This window comes from Eurosta solidaginis, chromosome 1 (assembly GCF_040869045.1).
Source record: "Eurosta solidaginis isolate ZX-2024a chromosome 1, ASM4086904v1, whole genome shotgun sequence".
In the NCBI taxonomy this organism is placed as follows: Eukaryota; Metazoa; Arthropoda; class Insecta; order Diptera; family Tephritidae; genus Eurosta; species Eurosta solidaginis.
In genome coordinates, this window is record NC_090319.1 from 59739653 (window position 1) to 59754718 (window position 15066).

General features: G+C 35.2%; 1 protein-coding gene across 11 annotated transcripts in view; it reads right to left on the reverse strand.

Moving 5' to 3' along the window:
* The window catches only part of Itpr (Inositol 1,4,5,-trisphosphate receptor), a 148037-nt gene that overhangs the window by 58759 nt on the left and 74212 nt on the right, over positions 1-15066 (reverse strand). For all 11 annotated transcript variants that reach the window (XM_067791988.1, XM_067791985.1, XM_067791975.1 and 8 more), the window contains one exon: positions 2558-2628. In XM_067791988.1, the coding sequence (XP_067648089.1) occupies positions 2558-2628 (71 nt within the window). The remainder of the gene's footprint in view (positions 1-2557; positions 2629-15066) is intronic.

The window sequence follows — 15066 nt, forward strand, 5'->3', positions numbered from 1 at the left end:
TGCACTGTAGAAGAATTGAGCACATTTGCCAATACATAGGAGACAAACTTAGTAAATCAGATTAGGAAATTTAAAACAAGCTCAAAAGAGTAAAAGTGCAAAAGTTGGAATTAGGTCAATGAATACCCAGCGCACATTTTAAATAGGTACGAGTACAAAGTGAATATGCAGAAAATGGTGAATTGGTTCACGATTTTATGTGTGTGATGGTAATAGACTGATTTTGGCTCATGTGTAGTTTACGAGGTAAATATCTGGTTTAACCGTCTAGGCCCACCAAAGTTGACGGTGCGTTTCACCTTTGAAAGAACTGACATCAGACAGAACGAACTATTGTTAGTGGTAAATAAAGAGAATTATAGTACAAAGTATGTGATTTTATTTATTTGACAATTCAGTGAGACATTATCATATATATTATTTCTAATTGCTGTTTTTATATACAGGTCCCTTTGTCGCTCTCATTTGGAATCCAAATCTATAAATAAAGTTTTGGTTGTAAAGATGGAGTTTCGAGCTATTAGCGAGCTTTGGGCAATTTTGGTCATAGTGCTTATGTTTACCTATATTTTATTAAAATAATTTGTTAAAAATAAACGATTGTGAGCACACAAAGAAATCTATTTGTACTATGGACTATTGTGTATATTTGCACTGCATTGCCGACAGTTGCTACCATACTCCCGATGGCAGCACAAGCTGTTTTAATTGATTGATAGAACAGCTGATTTCTGTTCTGTTTGATAAGATACTTATATTGGTTGCGCAAGATGCGCACGGGTCCGTCTCGTAATAAATAAATACTTTGCGCGATTTACCCCTGAAGATTTCTAAGAGAAACACATTTTTCTACATTTTAGATGTTGCTTTTCTCGGAACTAAAACGAAGGACCTTCAGTGTAATAAGTGGAGCACACTAACCAACACCACCGCAGCCGCTTTGCTTTAGTTACATTGGCCATAGAAGAATTGAATACGCAATATTATCGAAACAAAAATACCCTACAAAAAATTACAGTCAAAGGAACCCGTGGTCGCGTCCTGTGACTTGTTCCACGACTAGGATGGAATGGCGCGAACGCAGTTTATAAGATGCTTTTCGAGTTAAGTTAGTGCGCTGTGTTGCATTTTGAACAGTCTTCTGCAAAAAGACCGCGCTCAATATAGGAATATTGTGTAAACTTCCCATATTACCTTTTTCATTTAAAAGAAGGCACATCCACTCTGGAGTTTGTATGGTCTGCATCAATGGTTAAAATTTTTTAATGCTAGCGGGTTCGACACGACTAAAACCGCGGTCATCCCTGCCGGAGTACGGTCGCAGTATTTTCTCTTGACTGTCCTTGCCTGAGCAGAATGAAAATAAAATAATTAAAAGAAAAATGTTTAAGTTAAACGGTTTTATTGAAAACAATACACGCGTTGGGCGCGTGAAATTTCTAAAAACGTGAGGCGTAGCATAACCTGAATAAGGTTCGGTTGGTCTTATATACGACTAGCAATAGAAATTTGACGCGTCCAACGCTTTTTTTTAATTGTCTGATCACTGCCCTAGATTGATGAGGAGTGTGATGACTAGTACCTACCTAATTATTTTCTAGCTTTTAGTATTATTATTACTTCATGTAAGTATTGTTTTCAATAAAACCGTTTAACTTAAAAATCTGTCTTTTAATTAATTTATTTTAAATTTTTTAGTATTTATTTAATTGCCTATTATTTCTCATACTATTGAGTGACTCGTTATTACAAGGACTCTTTCCTGAAATTTTTTTACAATCTAAGTCCTCAATACATAATCCTTCCAAAGACTTTACTCGACTCTGCGCCACATATGCTTGTCCCTCCTCCAACTCCAACATATTTTGATGTCACTTCTACCGAACTGTATGTATTATGTGTTCCAAGTACGAGCAAAATCGGACATCATAGGTCGCTTTCTATTCATGTATGTATTATGTGTTGCAAATATGGACCGAATCGGACCACAAATACGATTTTTTTGAATATCTTAATCCTTGCGCCACCAAGCGGCGATTTTTTTCATAGGTCGCTTTCTATTTGTGTATGTATTATGTGTTCCAAATATGAGCCAAATGGGACCACAAATACAATTTTTTGAATATCGCGATCCATGCGCCACCTAGCGGCGATTTTTTTCACAGGTCGCTTTCTATTCATGTATGTATTATGTGTTCCAAATATGAGCCAAATCGGACCACAAATACGATTTTATGAAATATTTCGATCCATGCGCCACCTATCGGAGTTTTTTCTTATTATTGCATTGTCATCGGGTTCTGAACTATATTCCAAGTTTCAAGCTTGTGCTTATCGGGAAGTTAATTAAATTTCAATTACAAAATTCGTGCCAGCCAGCCAGTCTGTTGTCATGCTAAATAAAACCGTTTAATAAACATGATTATTCCCAGTCGGTAGGATGAAGGGTGAATATTTTGAGTCAAATGCGTAGGTACTGGCCCTTTAATACATTTATGTAAATCAATACTATTTACTGGATATAAAAACTAAATAAACTTAACTAAGCATAACTTACCTCTAAATTTTTTTGGCGGATAATTTAAATCACCCGCCTCCGGGCATACCACAGTACGATCATCAACAAGGCTGGTGGTATTGGTAATTGGTGGCGATGTTTTGAAGTTTTGGTTGTTTTTTAATTTTTGGTGCAAAAATCAGTGAGCAAACGGCAAATGAACGTTGATGCCATCAGCAGCACAGGCAGGGAGCGCGCAAATGGGCACAAATGATTGGTAGGCGATTTTTGGTTTAAATTGTTGGTGTGGCATTATAGGCAGAGGAGGTACATAAATGGAAAATGTAAAACGAAAAATTAGTTAATGGTAAAATCAGAATTTTACTAGTACTCAATCACAAATAAACACTATGAAAATATTAAATAACAAAATGGTGTGAGGGAGGCAATAGAAACTCCGAAACAAATTACTCAATGGGTCTCTACAAATACGTGGTACATACAAACAGCGGCGTCAATAAAATATAAGCATCTAATATTGACATATTTGGCACATTTCTTTTATTTATATACATATATAATTTTTTTTTCAACATAAACAGCGTTCAGCAAATTTAATAAAAATGCGACATATTTTTTAACAAACATTTTAACAAATTTATATTTTTTTTGGAAATATGAAGGCTCTCAAGTATAAAGCTGATTTCTTAAATTAAAAGTTTAACAAGTAAGGAAGGTTAAGTTCGGGTGTAACCGAACATTACATACTCAGTTGAGAGCTATGGTGACAACATAAGGGAAAATAACCATGTAGGAAAATGAACCGAGGGAAACCGTGGAATGTGTTTGTATGACATGTGTATCAAATGAAAGACATTAAAGAGTATGTTATGAGGGAATGGGCCATAGTTCTATAGGTGTACACCATTTAGGGATATCGCCATAAAGGTGGATCAGGGTTGACTCTAGAATTTGTTTGTACAATATGGGTATCAAACGAATGGTGTTAATGAGTATTTTAAAAGGGAGTGGGCCTTAGTTCTATAGGTGGACGCCGTTTCGAAATATCGCCATAAAGGTGGACCAGGGGTGACTCTAGAATGTGTTTGTACGATATGGGTATCAAATTAAAGGTATTAATGAGGGTTTTAAAAGGGAGTGTTGGTTGTTGTATAGGTGGTCGCCTTTTCGAGATATCGCCATAAAGGTGGACCAGGGGTGACCCTAGAATTTTTTTGTACAATATGGGTATCAAAAGAAAGGTGTTAATGAGTATTTTAAAAGGGAGTAATCCTTAGTTCCATAGGTGGACGCCGTTTCGAGATATCGCCATAAAGGTGGACCAGGGGTGACCCTAGAATTTGTTTGTACAATATGGGTATCAAAAGAAAGGTGTTAATGAGTATTTTAAAAGGGAGTAATCCTTAGTTCCATAGGTGGACGCCGTTTCGAGATATCGCCATAAAGGTGGACCAGGGGTGACCCTAGAATTTGTTTGTACAATATGGGCATCAAACGAAAGGTGTTAATGAGTATTTTAAAAGGGAGTGGGCCTTAGTTCTATAGGTGGACGCCGTTTCGAAATATCGCCATAAAGGTGGACCAGGGGTGACTCTAGAATGTGTTTGTATGATATGGGTATCAAATTAAAGGTATTAATTAGGGTTTTAAAAGGGAGTGGTGGTTGTTGTATAGGTGGTCGCATTTTCGAGATATCGCCATAAAGGTGGACCAGGGGTGACCCTAGAATTTGTTTGTACAATATGGGTACCAAAATAAAGGTGTTAATGAGTATTTTAAAAGGGAGTAATCCTTAGTTCCATAGGTGGACGCCGTTTCGAGATATCGCCATAAAGGTGGAGCAGGGGTGACCCTAGAATTTGTTTGTACAATATGGGTATCAAAAGAAAAGTGTTAATGAGTATTTTAAAAGGGAGTAATCCTTAGTTCCATAGGTGGACGCCGTTTCGAGATATCGCCATAAAGGTGGACCAGGGGTGACCCTAGAATTTGTTTGTACAATATGGGCATCAAACGAAAGGTGTTAATGAGTATTTTAAAAGGGAGTGGGCCTTAGTTCTATAGGTGGACGCCGTTTCGAAATATCGCCATAATGGTGGACCAGGGGTGACTCTAGAATGTGTTTGTATGATATGGGTATCAAATTAACGGTATTAATTAGGGTTTTAAAAGGGAGTGGTGGTTGTTGTATAGGTGGTCGCATTTTCGAGATATCGCCATAAAGGTGGCCCAGGGGTGACCCTAGAATTTGTTTGTACAATATGAGTACCAAAAGAAAGGTGTTAATGAGTATTTTAAAAGGGAGTAATCCTTAGTTCCATAGGTGGACGCCGTTTCGAGATATCGCCATAAAGGTGGAGCAGGGGTGACCCTAGAATTTGTTTGTACAATATGGGTATCAAAAGAAAGGTGTTAATGAGTATTTTAAAAGGGAGTAATCCTTAGTTCCATAGGTGGACGCCGTTTCGAGATACCGCCATAAAGGTGGACCAGGGGTGACTCTAGAATTCGTTTGTGCAATATGGGTATCAAACGGAAGGTGTTAATGAGTATTTTAAAAGGGAGGGGGCCTTAGTTCTATAGGTGTTGGCCTTTTCGAGATATCGCCATAAAGGTGGACCAGGGGTGACTCTAGACTTTGTTTGTACGATATGGGTATCAAATGAAAGGTGTTAATGAGTATTTTTAAAAGGGAGTGGGCCTTCGTTCTATAGGTGTTCGCCTTTTCGAAATATCGCCATAAAGGTGGACCAGGGGTGACTCTAGAATGTGTTTGTACGATATGGGTATCAAATTAAAGGTATTAATGAGAGTTTTAAAGGGGGGTAGTGGTAGTTGTATATGTGAAGGCGTTTTCCAGATATCGACCAAAATGTGGACCAGGGTGACCCAGAATATCATCTGTTGGATACGGCTAATTTATTTATATATGTAATACCTGCCACGATTTTAAGGGTTTTTTATTTCGCCCTGCAGAACTTTTTCATTTTCTTCTACTTAATATGGTGGGTGTCACAACCATTTTATAAAGTTTTTTCTAAACTTATATTTCGCGTCAATAAAACAATCCAATTATCTCACCATGTTTCATCCCTTTTTTCGTATTTGGTATAGAATTATGGCATTTTTTTCATTTTTCGTAATTTTCGATATCGAAAAAGTGGGCGTGGTCATTGTCGGATTTCGTTCATTTTTCATACCAAGATAAAGTGAGTTCAAGCAAGTACGTGAACTAAGTTCATTAAAGATATGTCGATTTTTGCTCAAGTTATCGTGTTAACGGCCATGCGGAAGGACAGACGAACGACTGTGTATAAAAAACTGGGCGTGGCATCAACCGATTTCGCCCGTCTTCACAGAAAACAGTTAACATCATAAAATCTATGCCCCTACCAAATTTCAAAAGGATTGGTTAATTTTTGTTCGACTTATGGCGTTAAAAGTATCCTAGACAAATTAAATGAAAAAGGGCAGAGCCACGCCCATTTTGAAATTTTCTTTTATTTTTGTATTTTGTTGCACCATATCATTACTGGAGTTGAATGTTGACATAATTTACTTATATACAGTGAAGATATTAAATTTTTTGTTAAAATTTTACTTTAAACAAATTTTTTTTTAAAAGTGGGCGTGGTCCTTCTTCGATTTTGCTAATTTTTATTAGGCGTACATATAGTAATAGGAGTAACGTCCCTGCCAAATTTCATCATGATATCTTCAACGACTGACAAATTACAGCTTGCAAAACTTCTAAATTACCTTCTTTTAAAAGTGGGCGGTGCCACGCCCACTGTCCAAAATTTTACTAGTTTTCTATTCTGCGTCTTAAATTCAACTCATCTACCAAGTTTCGTCGCTTTATCTGTCTTTGGTAATGAATTATCGCACTTTTTCGGTTTTTCGAAATTTTCGATATCGAAAAAGGGGTCGTGGTTATAGTCCGATATCGTTCATTTTAAATAGCGATCTGAGATGAGTGCTCAGGAACCTACATACCAAATTTCATCATGATACTTCAAAATTTACTCAAGTTATCGTGTTAACGGACGGACGGACGGACGGACATGGCTCAATCAAATTTTTTTTCGATCCTGATTATTTTGATATATGGAAGTCTATATCTATCTCGATTCCTTTATATATGTACAACCAACCGTTATCCAATCAAACTTAATATACTCTGTGAGCTCTGCTCAACTGAGTACAAAAATTGCTTCAAATAAATGCTTTCATGAGGGACAACATTGCTTAATTCTTTGTACTTCTATAAATTTTTACTATGCAAAGAATAAACTATGCAAAGGAGGCAATTGGGGTGAGTTTACAACAACTAAGGCATTTCGTGGCTGAATGTGCTTGTAATAGTTCAACTATCACAGGAGCGCGGGTCCGAGTCCCACTCCCGGGAGAAAAGGCTTTGAAGAGATTTACGAGGTAAAATCAAAACAGCTGTCGCCTTGTCCGTCCTAATGTCAAGTTGTTTAAAATTTTTTAATAAACTAGAAATTAAAAACGGGTTCAAATAAATATTTTCATACATTTAAAAGCTTAATTCATACAAATAGTTTTTTTTTACTCCATATTAAAGAAAAGTCATGAACAGAGCTGCTCAACCCCTATACACTTGTAGCACTTTTGTTTTTGTTTTGCCCAGTAGGATAAGCACAGATACAAATTCACACTTTGAATATTTAAAAAATTTCATAGCACTCCAATATGCCCTTACATATAAATTCGATTCATATTGTTACGAATAGTAGCAACACTAAGGGGTACTGTCATCTCTAAGCCGATGCTAAGAGTGACTTGTATGCACATCCCTAAATCAATCATTATGTATTTACATAAACAAATCAATCATTATGTCTACACATATGTACGTAAGTTATGTATTATCCTCTTATGCTACTAACCAGCTCATTAGTGTACTCTAAATATACTGGGTTTCAATCTACTTATTTTATATCTACTCATTCTCCCTCTCAATGTAATAAAAATAAATCAATCGCTTAGAAAATGCTAGAGAGTCACAAGTCGAGTCAGTCTTCGTCTAACATATTGTCGGAATAAGTCGATGCCAACATTTAAATAATAATTAATAAATGAATGTAAAATTGACCTAAAAAATAAAATAGTTTCATTTCTGATATAAAACCAGAAACCTAAATGGCGACGAGGGAAAAAATCGGCAAAAAATAAGAACATTGAGATCTTGTTTGTCCTTTACATGCGTGAAAAAAATAATTAAAATAAAAAACATTTAAAAAGTTAAAAAATTTATGAAACAGGTTTAGAGTGTCGAAACTTGATAAAGCCTCTTAGGCCCTAAAAACTATGTGTGATATACGTAAATATATGTTATACGTGCAAAAAATTTAATTATGCAACCTTGATTTTCAAAAATATTTAAACCTCAGTGGATATAGTTTTTATATTACGAAGCGAAAATCTCTGGAAATTGTGAAGACGAAAACTAAAAACTTTATATTATACCGAAATTAGTGGTATTACATATGTACGCATAACATACTTTCAAAAAAAAAAAATTACCGCAAATCACTTAAGTGTTCATAAATTACAACAACTAAAAAATCTTTTAAAACTGCACTTGACTTCAAAACGAAAAAATTATGACCTGCTATAGCTGTACTTAAAATAAAGTCAAAGAAAAGCAACACAAAATCTGAGAAACCAGTTCTAAAAATTAAAGCACACTCTTTTCGCTCTCAACTCTGCTATGACATACAGCGAGATTGTTGTTAAGTGTATAGATACATTATTTCAAAGCAACACAAATGCTGTTAGAAAATTAGCTACATGCTGCGCTAGATAAATGGTGCTCAACAAAATACTAACAGACATGAAGTTTATATACATTGTTGCAAACGAAAAATTGTTGCGAAACAAATCCATCTCGCGGTAAAAGTTGCCCAACTGTGCTGCGTTCATATCAAACATGATGTGTTAAAGTAAATGTTGACTGTGGCAAGTTAGAAATTTTGGACACATGTTTCGTGACAGAAAATCTCTAAATATAAATGTTTATGACAACAAAAAATTAAAAATTAAAAATATAAACGAAAACGTAAACTAATCAAAACACAAAGAAATAACACAAAATGGCACTAACATCAGCAGAGGAGTTGAGGGAGGCACGGAGTATTCCCTTTTTTGATGGTCAAAGTGCGTACACCATAACACATTACTTGCGAGACGTATCTACAATTTTGTCGCTGACAATTGAAGAACAAAGGCCTATCATATCCAAAGTCTTATGTAACAAATTGAAAGGACGAGCATTACACGTTATACAACATCTCAACGAGCCGAGTTTTGATGATATATTAAATAGGTTAAAATAGGAATTTGGTATTAAGTCTACATATTTGAATTTAAGAAACGAAGCTATGAATGTTAGGGCCTCAAATATTACAAAATTTGCATAATAAACTAGGATCTATTTTACAGAAAATGAATACGAAATATATTTTAGAAGGGGGTATTGATGTTTTATACACCCCACAAAATAATACAAAATTACTTTTTGAAGTTTATTTACAATTTTTGCCATTTCATGTAAAAACTTTGTTGTTGCAAAACAATATAAACAATATGGAAAACGCCTTCACATATTACTTACAAAATAACTTGTTGCAAGATATTAATATAATTCGCGGCAGCCTGAAGGTTGACACTGATTTTCACTCTAATTTTAACGGGTTGAACCATAAAAACCATGCCAATAAAAGTAACCAAGCCAATAACAATCTTGGTAAACAAAATTCAGGAGTTTTCCGCAACAAAAATACAAATTTTGAATATAATTCGAATTATAAAAATTCGAACATATACAATAGAAATTTTGAAAATAATCAATCCGGAAATTTTAATAGCAATGTCAACTACGGTAGAAATAGTGGCAATTGGAGAGGTGAACCAAATTTCAGAAATTACTCTGGTAGATTTCCCAACAGCACAGGTCATAATCGGCAACAGCCCGTTGTTCCAATGGAAGTCGATAATTTAGAAAATTTTCGGCTTTCTCCTCACCGACCGACTTACCCCTGATAGATTTGACTATCGAAGGCATAAAAGTAAGGTGCTTAGTCGACAGTGGCTCAGCTACAACGTTAGGGGATTTCAAAACCTTTAAGAATTTTCATAGCCGTAGAATATTGAAAACCCCTATTTTAATAAAAACCCTTTTTGCCTCTGAAGTCATATCAGAAGAAGTAATAGTAAATATTCCAGCGGAACTCGAAAGAGAGAAAAAAACAATGTCCATAAAGCTTGTGAACCTGAAAAATAAACCGTTCCAGTGTATATTAGGATTAAATGTTCTTGCTCCTTTAAAAATGCTGATAAATTTTTCACAAAAAGTAATAAATATAGGCGATAAAATAATTCCATTTTTTAACAATAATAGCTCAAGTTACCTTTCCGTTAATGATGAATTTTATGCATACTGTTCTCAAACAGACACATATCCAGACAACTTATATTTGGATAAAAGCTACTTTGATGTGGATCCATTACTTAGTAAAGATTTGAATGACGAAGAAAGCCGGATATTAAAAAAATTTCTATTAAAGTATAAACGTATTTTTTTTCAAGAAGGCCAGTATTTGCCAGCTTTAGAAGCAGTTAAGCACCAAATTATCACAAAACCTCATGTCCCTATATATACAAAAAATTATCGATATCCTTACGCGTTGGAAGAGGAAATAAATATTCAGCTTAATTCTATGTTAAAAAACGATATAGTTAGACCTAGCAAATCTCCATATAATTCACCGTTGTGGATAGTTGCGAAAAAATCAACAGGTAAAGTTAAGAAGTGGCGTTTGGTAGTCGATTACCGTAAATTGAATAGCCTTACTATTGATGACAAATTTCCCATACCAAATATTGAATCTCTTTTTGAAAAACTTGGGCGGGCGCAATACTTCTCAACCATCGACCTTGCAAAAGGATTCCACCAAATTTTAATGGACGAATGTGATATAGAAAAAACTGCTTTTTCCGGACCTAATGGGCATTACAAGTTTACACGCATGCCCTTTGGTTTGAAAAATGCGCCTGCTACGTTCCAGCGCATGATGAATACAATTTTGTAGGAATACATCAACAAGATCTGCATAATATATATGGATGGTATTTTGGTATTTTCTACTTCTATTAGCGAACACTTTGAGAGCCTAACAAAAATATTTAACTGCTTATCCACAAATAACCTAAGAATACAATACGATAAATGCAAATTTTTATCTAGATATACAGAGTTTCTGGGCCATATTATCACACCTGAAGGTATCAAGCCAAACCCGGAGAAAATACAGGCTATACAAAAGATAAAATTACCAAGCACCGTTAAAGAAATCCAATCCTTTCTAGGCTTAACTGGCTATTACCAAAAATTCATTAAAAATTACTCAGTGATAGCTTCTCCAATATTAAATATTTGAAAAAGGATCAAAAAATCAACTCGAAAGATAAACAATATATCGAAGCATTTGACAAACTCAAGCTTATTATGACTTCACCCCCTCTACTAGTATTTCCTGATTTTTCCAAAACATTTACTGTGACAACCGATGCCAGTAATGTTGCTATAGGCGCGATTTTAAGTCAAAATGGAAAGCCAATTTGCTTTGCAAGTCGTACATTAAATGGTGCGGAAAAACGATATCATACGCTAGAAAAAGAGCTTCTAGCCATAGTGTGGGCGGTGCGTCATTTCAGACTAGCCCCTGCATGAATGCACAAAAATATGCCTATGAATACATTCACACAAATTTTGTACAAGCACTCATTCAATTCACTGGCGTGAGAACTTATGGGTATTAGTACAAAAGGCTGTGAGTAGCAAAATATACAAGTACTTGCACGGTCTCGTCTCATGCAGCACAACTACAACCAATGACGTCAACGCATGTGTGTAGTACAACTTGTATATTCACTAGTACAACTTGTATATTCACTAGTACAACTTGTATATTCACTAGTACAACTTGTATATTCAGTATATTCTTGTATATTCAGTAGTACTACATGTATCGCAGGTGTACTTGTGTATACAACTACAGTTTGGTGAATTTAAAGGAATTATAAATATGTACACTAGTTGCCCGTGTAAAACCCATTTATTATAACAAAATAAAGTGCATAAATGTGCCATTTTAGGATTTTATTTATTTTTCATATTAATGCGTTTTCTTATGTTAGATATTAATATCTCTTTAACTAAGTAGCTTTAACTTATACTATTTAAGCAAGCAAGTTTTTTTTTATATATGTTCTAAATATTTTTATATTGATATGTAAAAACATAATTTTTTCAACACATGTCGGGTTAAACCCTAGGGAACTACGCTTATCTGAAAGTAATTGCTTGGCGCTTGAAAATACTCTTTCTGAAGGGGCACTACTAGCAGGAGTAGCAAATATTTTTCGGCTTAGCTGGAATGACAGAGGATATTTAAGTTTATTAAACTCCCACCACTTTAGAACGTCAAAATCGTTGTGCATGACCTCAGAAATATTTTCATATAGCATCAATTCTTCTTGTACTCGGTCAATACTACTAGGTATCTTTTGAGGCTGGAGAAATCCGGAAAATAGGCATTCTTTTTGTTTGAAAGAGAATTCTGCTGACAGTTTTCATTGTTTATCAAACTGTCTTCATTTATTAGCCTTTCAAGCAAAGTTTACAATGTTCTTTGACTTCATTTTTCTCAGCAGCAGTAAACTGGGAGAGATTGTTAGTGGGTGGGAACAGAAATAGAGCTATTTTATGAATCATTGTTAAATTACTAAGTAAAGTGTCTTTAAGCAATGTACGCAGCCGTAGCTTCAAAGCTTGTATGCATTCTGACTCATCGTTGGTTGATTCACAATGCCGCATTAAGTAGTAAACATGTACTATTACTAAATGTAAGGTTGGATAGCTATCGCCTTCCTAATCTTTTTATGTTTCCTCAAATTTAGCCAGCACTTTAAGAGTATCTGTTATGGCATTTAAGCTTATTCCACTAATACATCTCAGTTGACGATTTTCCTCCAGTTATTTTTGAGAGACTGTAAGCATGTAGTAAACTGTGTTCCAAATTGTCGGAGAAATGCTTTTAAGGGTTGTTGTCAATTGTGAATTGGCTCCATATTTCTTGAAATACCTGACGACATGTGACATTTTTCTTTCATTTCGCTAATATCAGCTGCCTCGTTAAGAGATTTTTCCACGATGTTGTGCAATAAATGGGTAATACAAAATATGTGGTTGTGATGTTGGAAAGCGGCTTTCATGTTAGTTCCTCTATCCGTAACAATAATGGCTTTATCCAAGGAGCAATCAAATTCGTCCAAAGCTTCCGTCACTTTTTGCAGAATTCTTTGATCTATTGTGAAAAAGTTCGTGAAAAAACAATCAGGGTATTCAGCAGGATATTGAAATAGGCAATTCTTACTGGTATAGGGCTCGGAGTCCATGGACTTAAAAGCAAGCAGTTTTGTGACTAATTTTGCATTTGTAATAAAGTGCACCGTTAGTGATAAGTAGGAATGCTTTGAAACAGTGTCTGTCCATATATCCGAAGTGAGTCCAAGAAATCCGCAACTTAGTTCCTTTAGTTCTTTTCTCATTTCATCGTAGGAAGTTTTGTAGAGCTTGTCTATGTTTCTGGATACAGTGGTAGGGCGTGGTAGCAATTTTTCAACGTCTACATTTGGACCATACTTGGCTCCTATTGACAATATTAGCTCTATGTATTCCTGCAGGCCTTCATCCTCGACAATTTGAAACGATCGGCAATTTTGTACAACCCATCCTGTAACAGATCGGACAACGTCCTTTCTTGTTTCGTCATCAACATCTATTCGGCGCCTATTGTCAACTCGATCTGTAAAAGTTTTGTAAGGAATTATTTGACTAAATTCGATGTGATCTTTGTAAAAGTTAAAACGCTACTGCAGTCTTTGCAAGCTACTACTTTGTCCAAAAAGCTGCCGCCAATATTTGCTTTGCCGAAAATATTCCAAACTTTGCTCTTTCCAGCAGTTAAAATGATTTTATCGTCTCCCTTGACTATTTTTTCTTTTATTTCGGCAAATTGGTGATTTTTTACGGACATCGGTGAATTGGCTGATGTTAATTGGTCCATAATATATGTATATATTTGTGCACTGGCGGCCACCGCGGTGTTATGGTAGCGTGCTCCGCCTACCACGCCGTATGCCCTGGGTTCACACCCCGGGCAAAGCAACATCAAAATTTTAGAAATAAGGTTTTTCAATTAGAAGACAATTTTTCTAAGCGGGGTCGCCCCTCGGCAGTGTTTGGCAAGCGCTCCGAGTGTATTTCTGCCATGAAAAGCTCTCAGTGAAAACTCATCTGCCTTGCAGATGCCGTTCGGAGTCGGCATAAAACATGTAGGTCCAGTCCGGGCATATTGTAGAGAAAACAAAGAGGAGCACGACGCAAATTGGAAGAGAAGCTCGGTCTTAGATCTCTTCGGAGGGCATCGCGCTTTACATTTATTTTTTAAAATTTTTTTAAATATTAAAAGGCTTCAGAAAAAGTATTGTGGTTTAGTTGGTGAAACTTCAATGTAGTTATCCATTGGTATGATCTTTCTTCAGTTAATTTCTCTATTTATATAGTTCTATTCCGCGTTTTTTTTTTTCAAAGCGTATGTATTCTATATATACTGAAGTGCGTTTAATTATATAAATAGTTAAAGAAACAGATAATGAAATTTTTCTACAATGCAATATGTATACACATAAATATATCCTAACCCATTTTTAAGGCCATAATCGATGGCCTTCAGGCAGGCAAATGTCTATCATCATACAAATGTATGTATGGTGATTAGCGATGCACAACATAAATGTTCCAGGATCGTTAATTATGGGAAAGCCCCACATAAATTAAGAATGCCTACCATTGTTTTGTATCGCGGATTTTCAATGTCTAATGAAAATAGTTTTAAGTATATATGCATGTGCATTAATTTTAGGGAAATAACGTTTTACCAACTAATCAATGACTTTCAGCCTAGAATAATTCTATACATACATCATACAAGTTGATGGTGATTAGGGATAACGGCGCAATATATATTTTGAAGTTTTGTTAATTTTTGAAATTTTTGTATGAAAGGCGGGAAACATTGCAAATTTCTCCAGCATGGCTGATTTGTAAACGTTTATTAGCTCTTAAGAAAAGATATTTGGTATTTTTCTTTCTTATTACAAAATTTTGTATTCGCCACTTAAAAATACCCATATTTTTTGTTTTCATAGCTTCAACGCAAACATTTAACTTTTTATAAATGCACACATCGTTTTAGAACGAAAACAAGTATATAGGTACCTAGTACTCATAGTATATTTATTGGTACAACTTGTACAACGTTTATCTCATTGTGCTTCTCGATGAGACATGTGTATGTATGAATTTATTTGGTAATGATATGAATGCGCGCATGTACAACGCAGACAACATGCGGGTACATACAACTTCTCTTTGCATACCATCACTCATACAATAC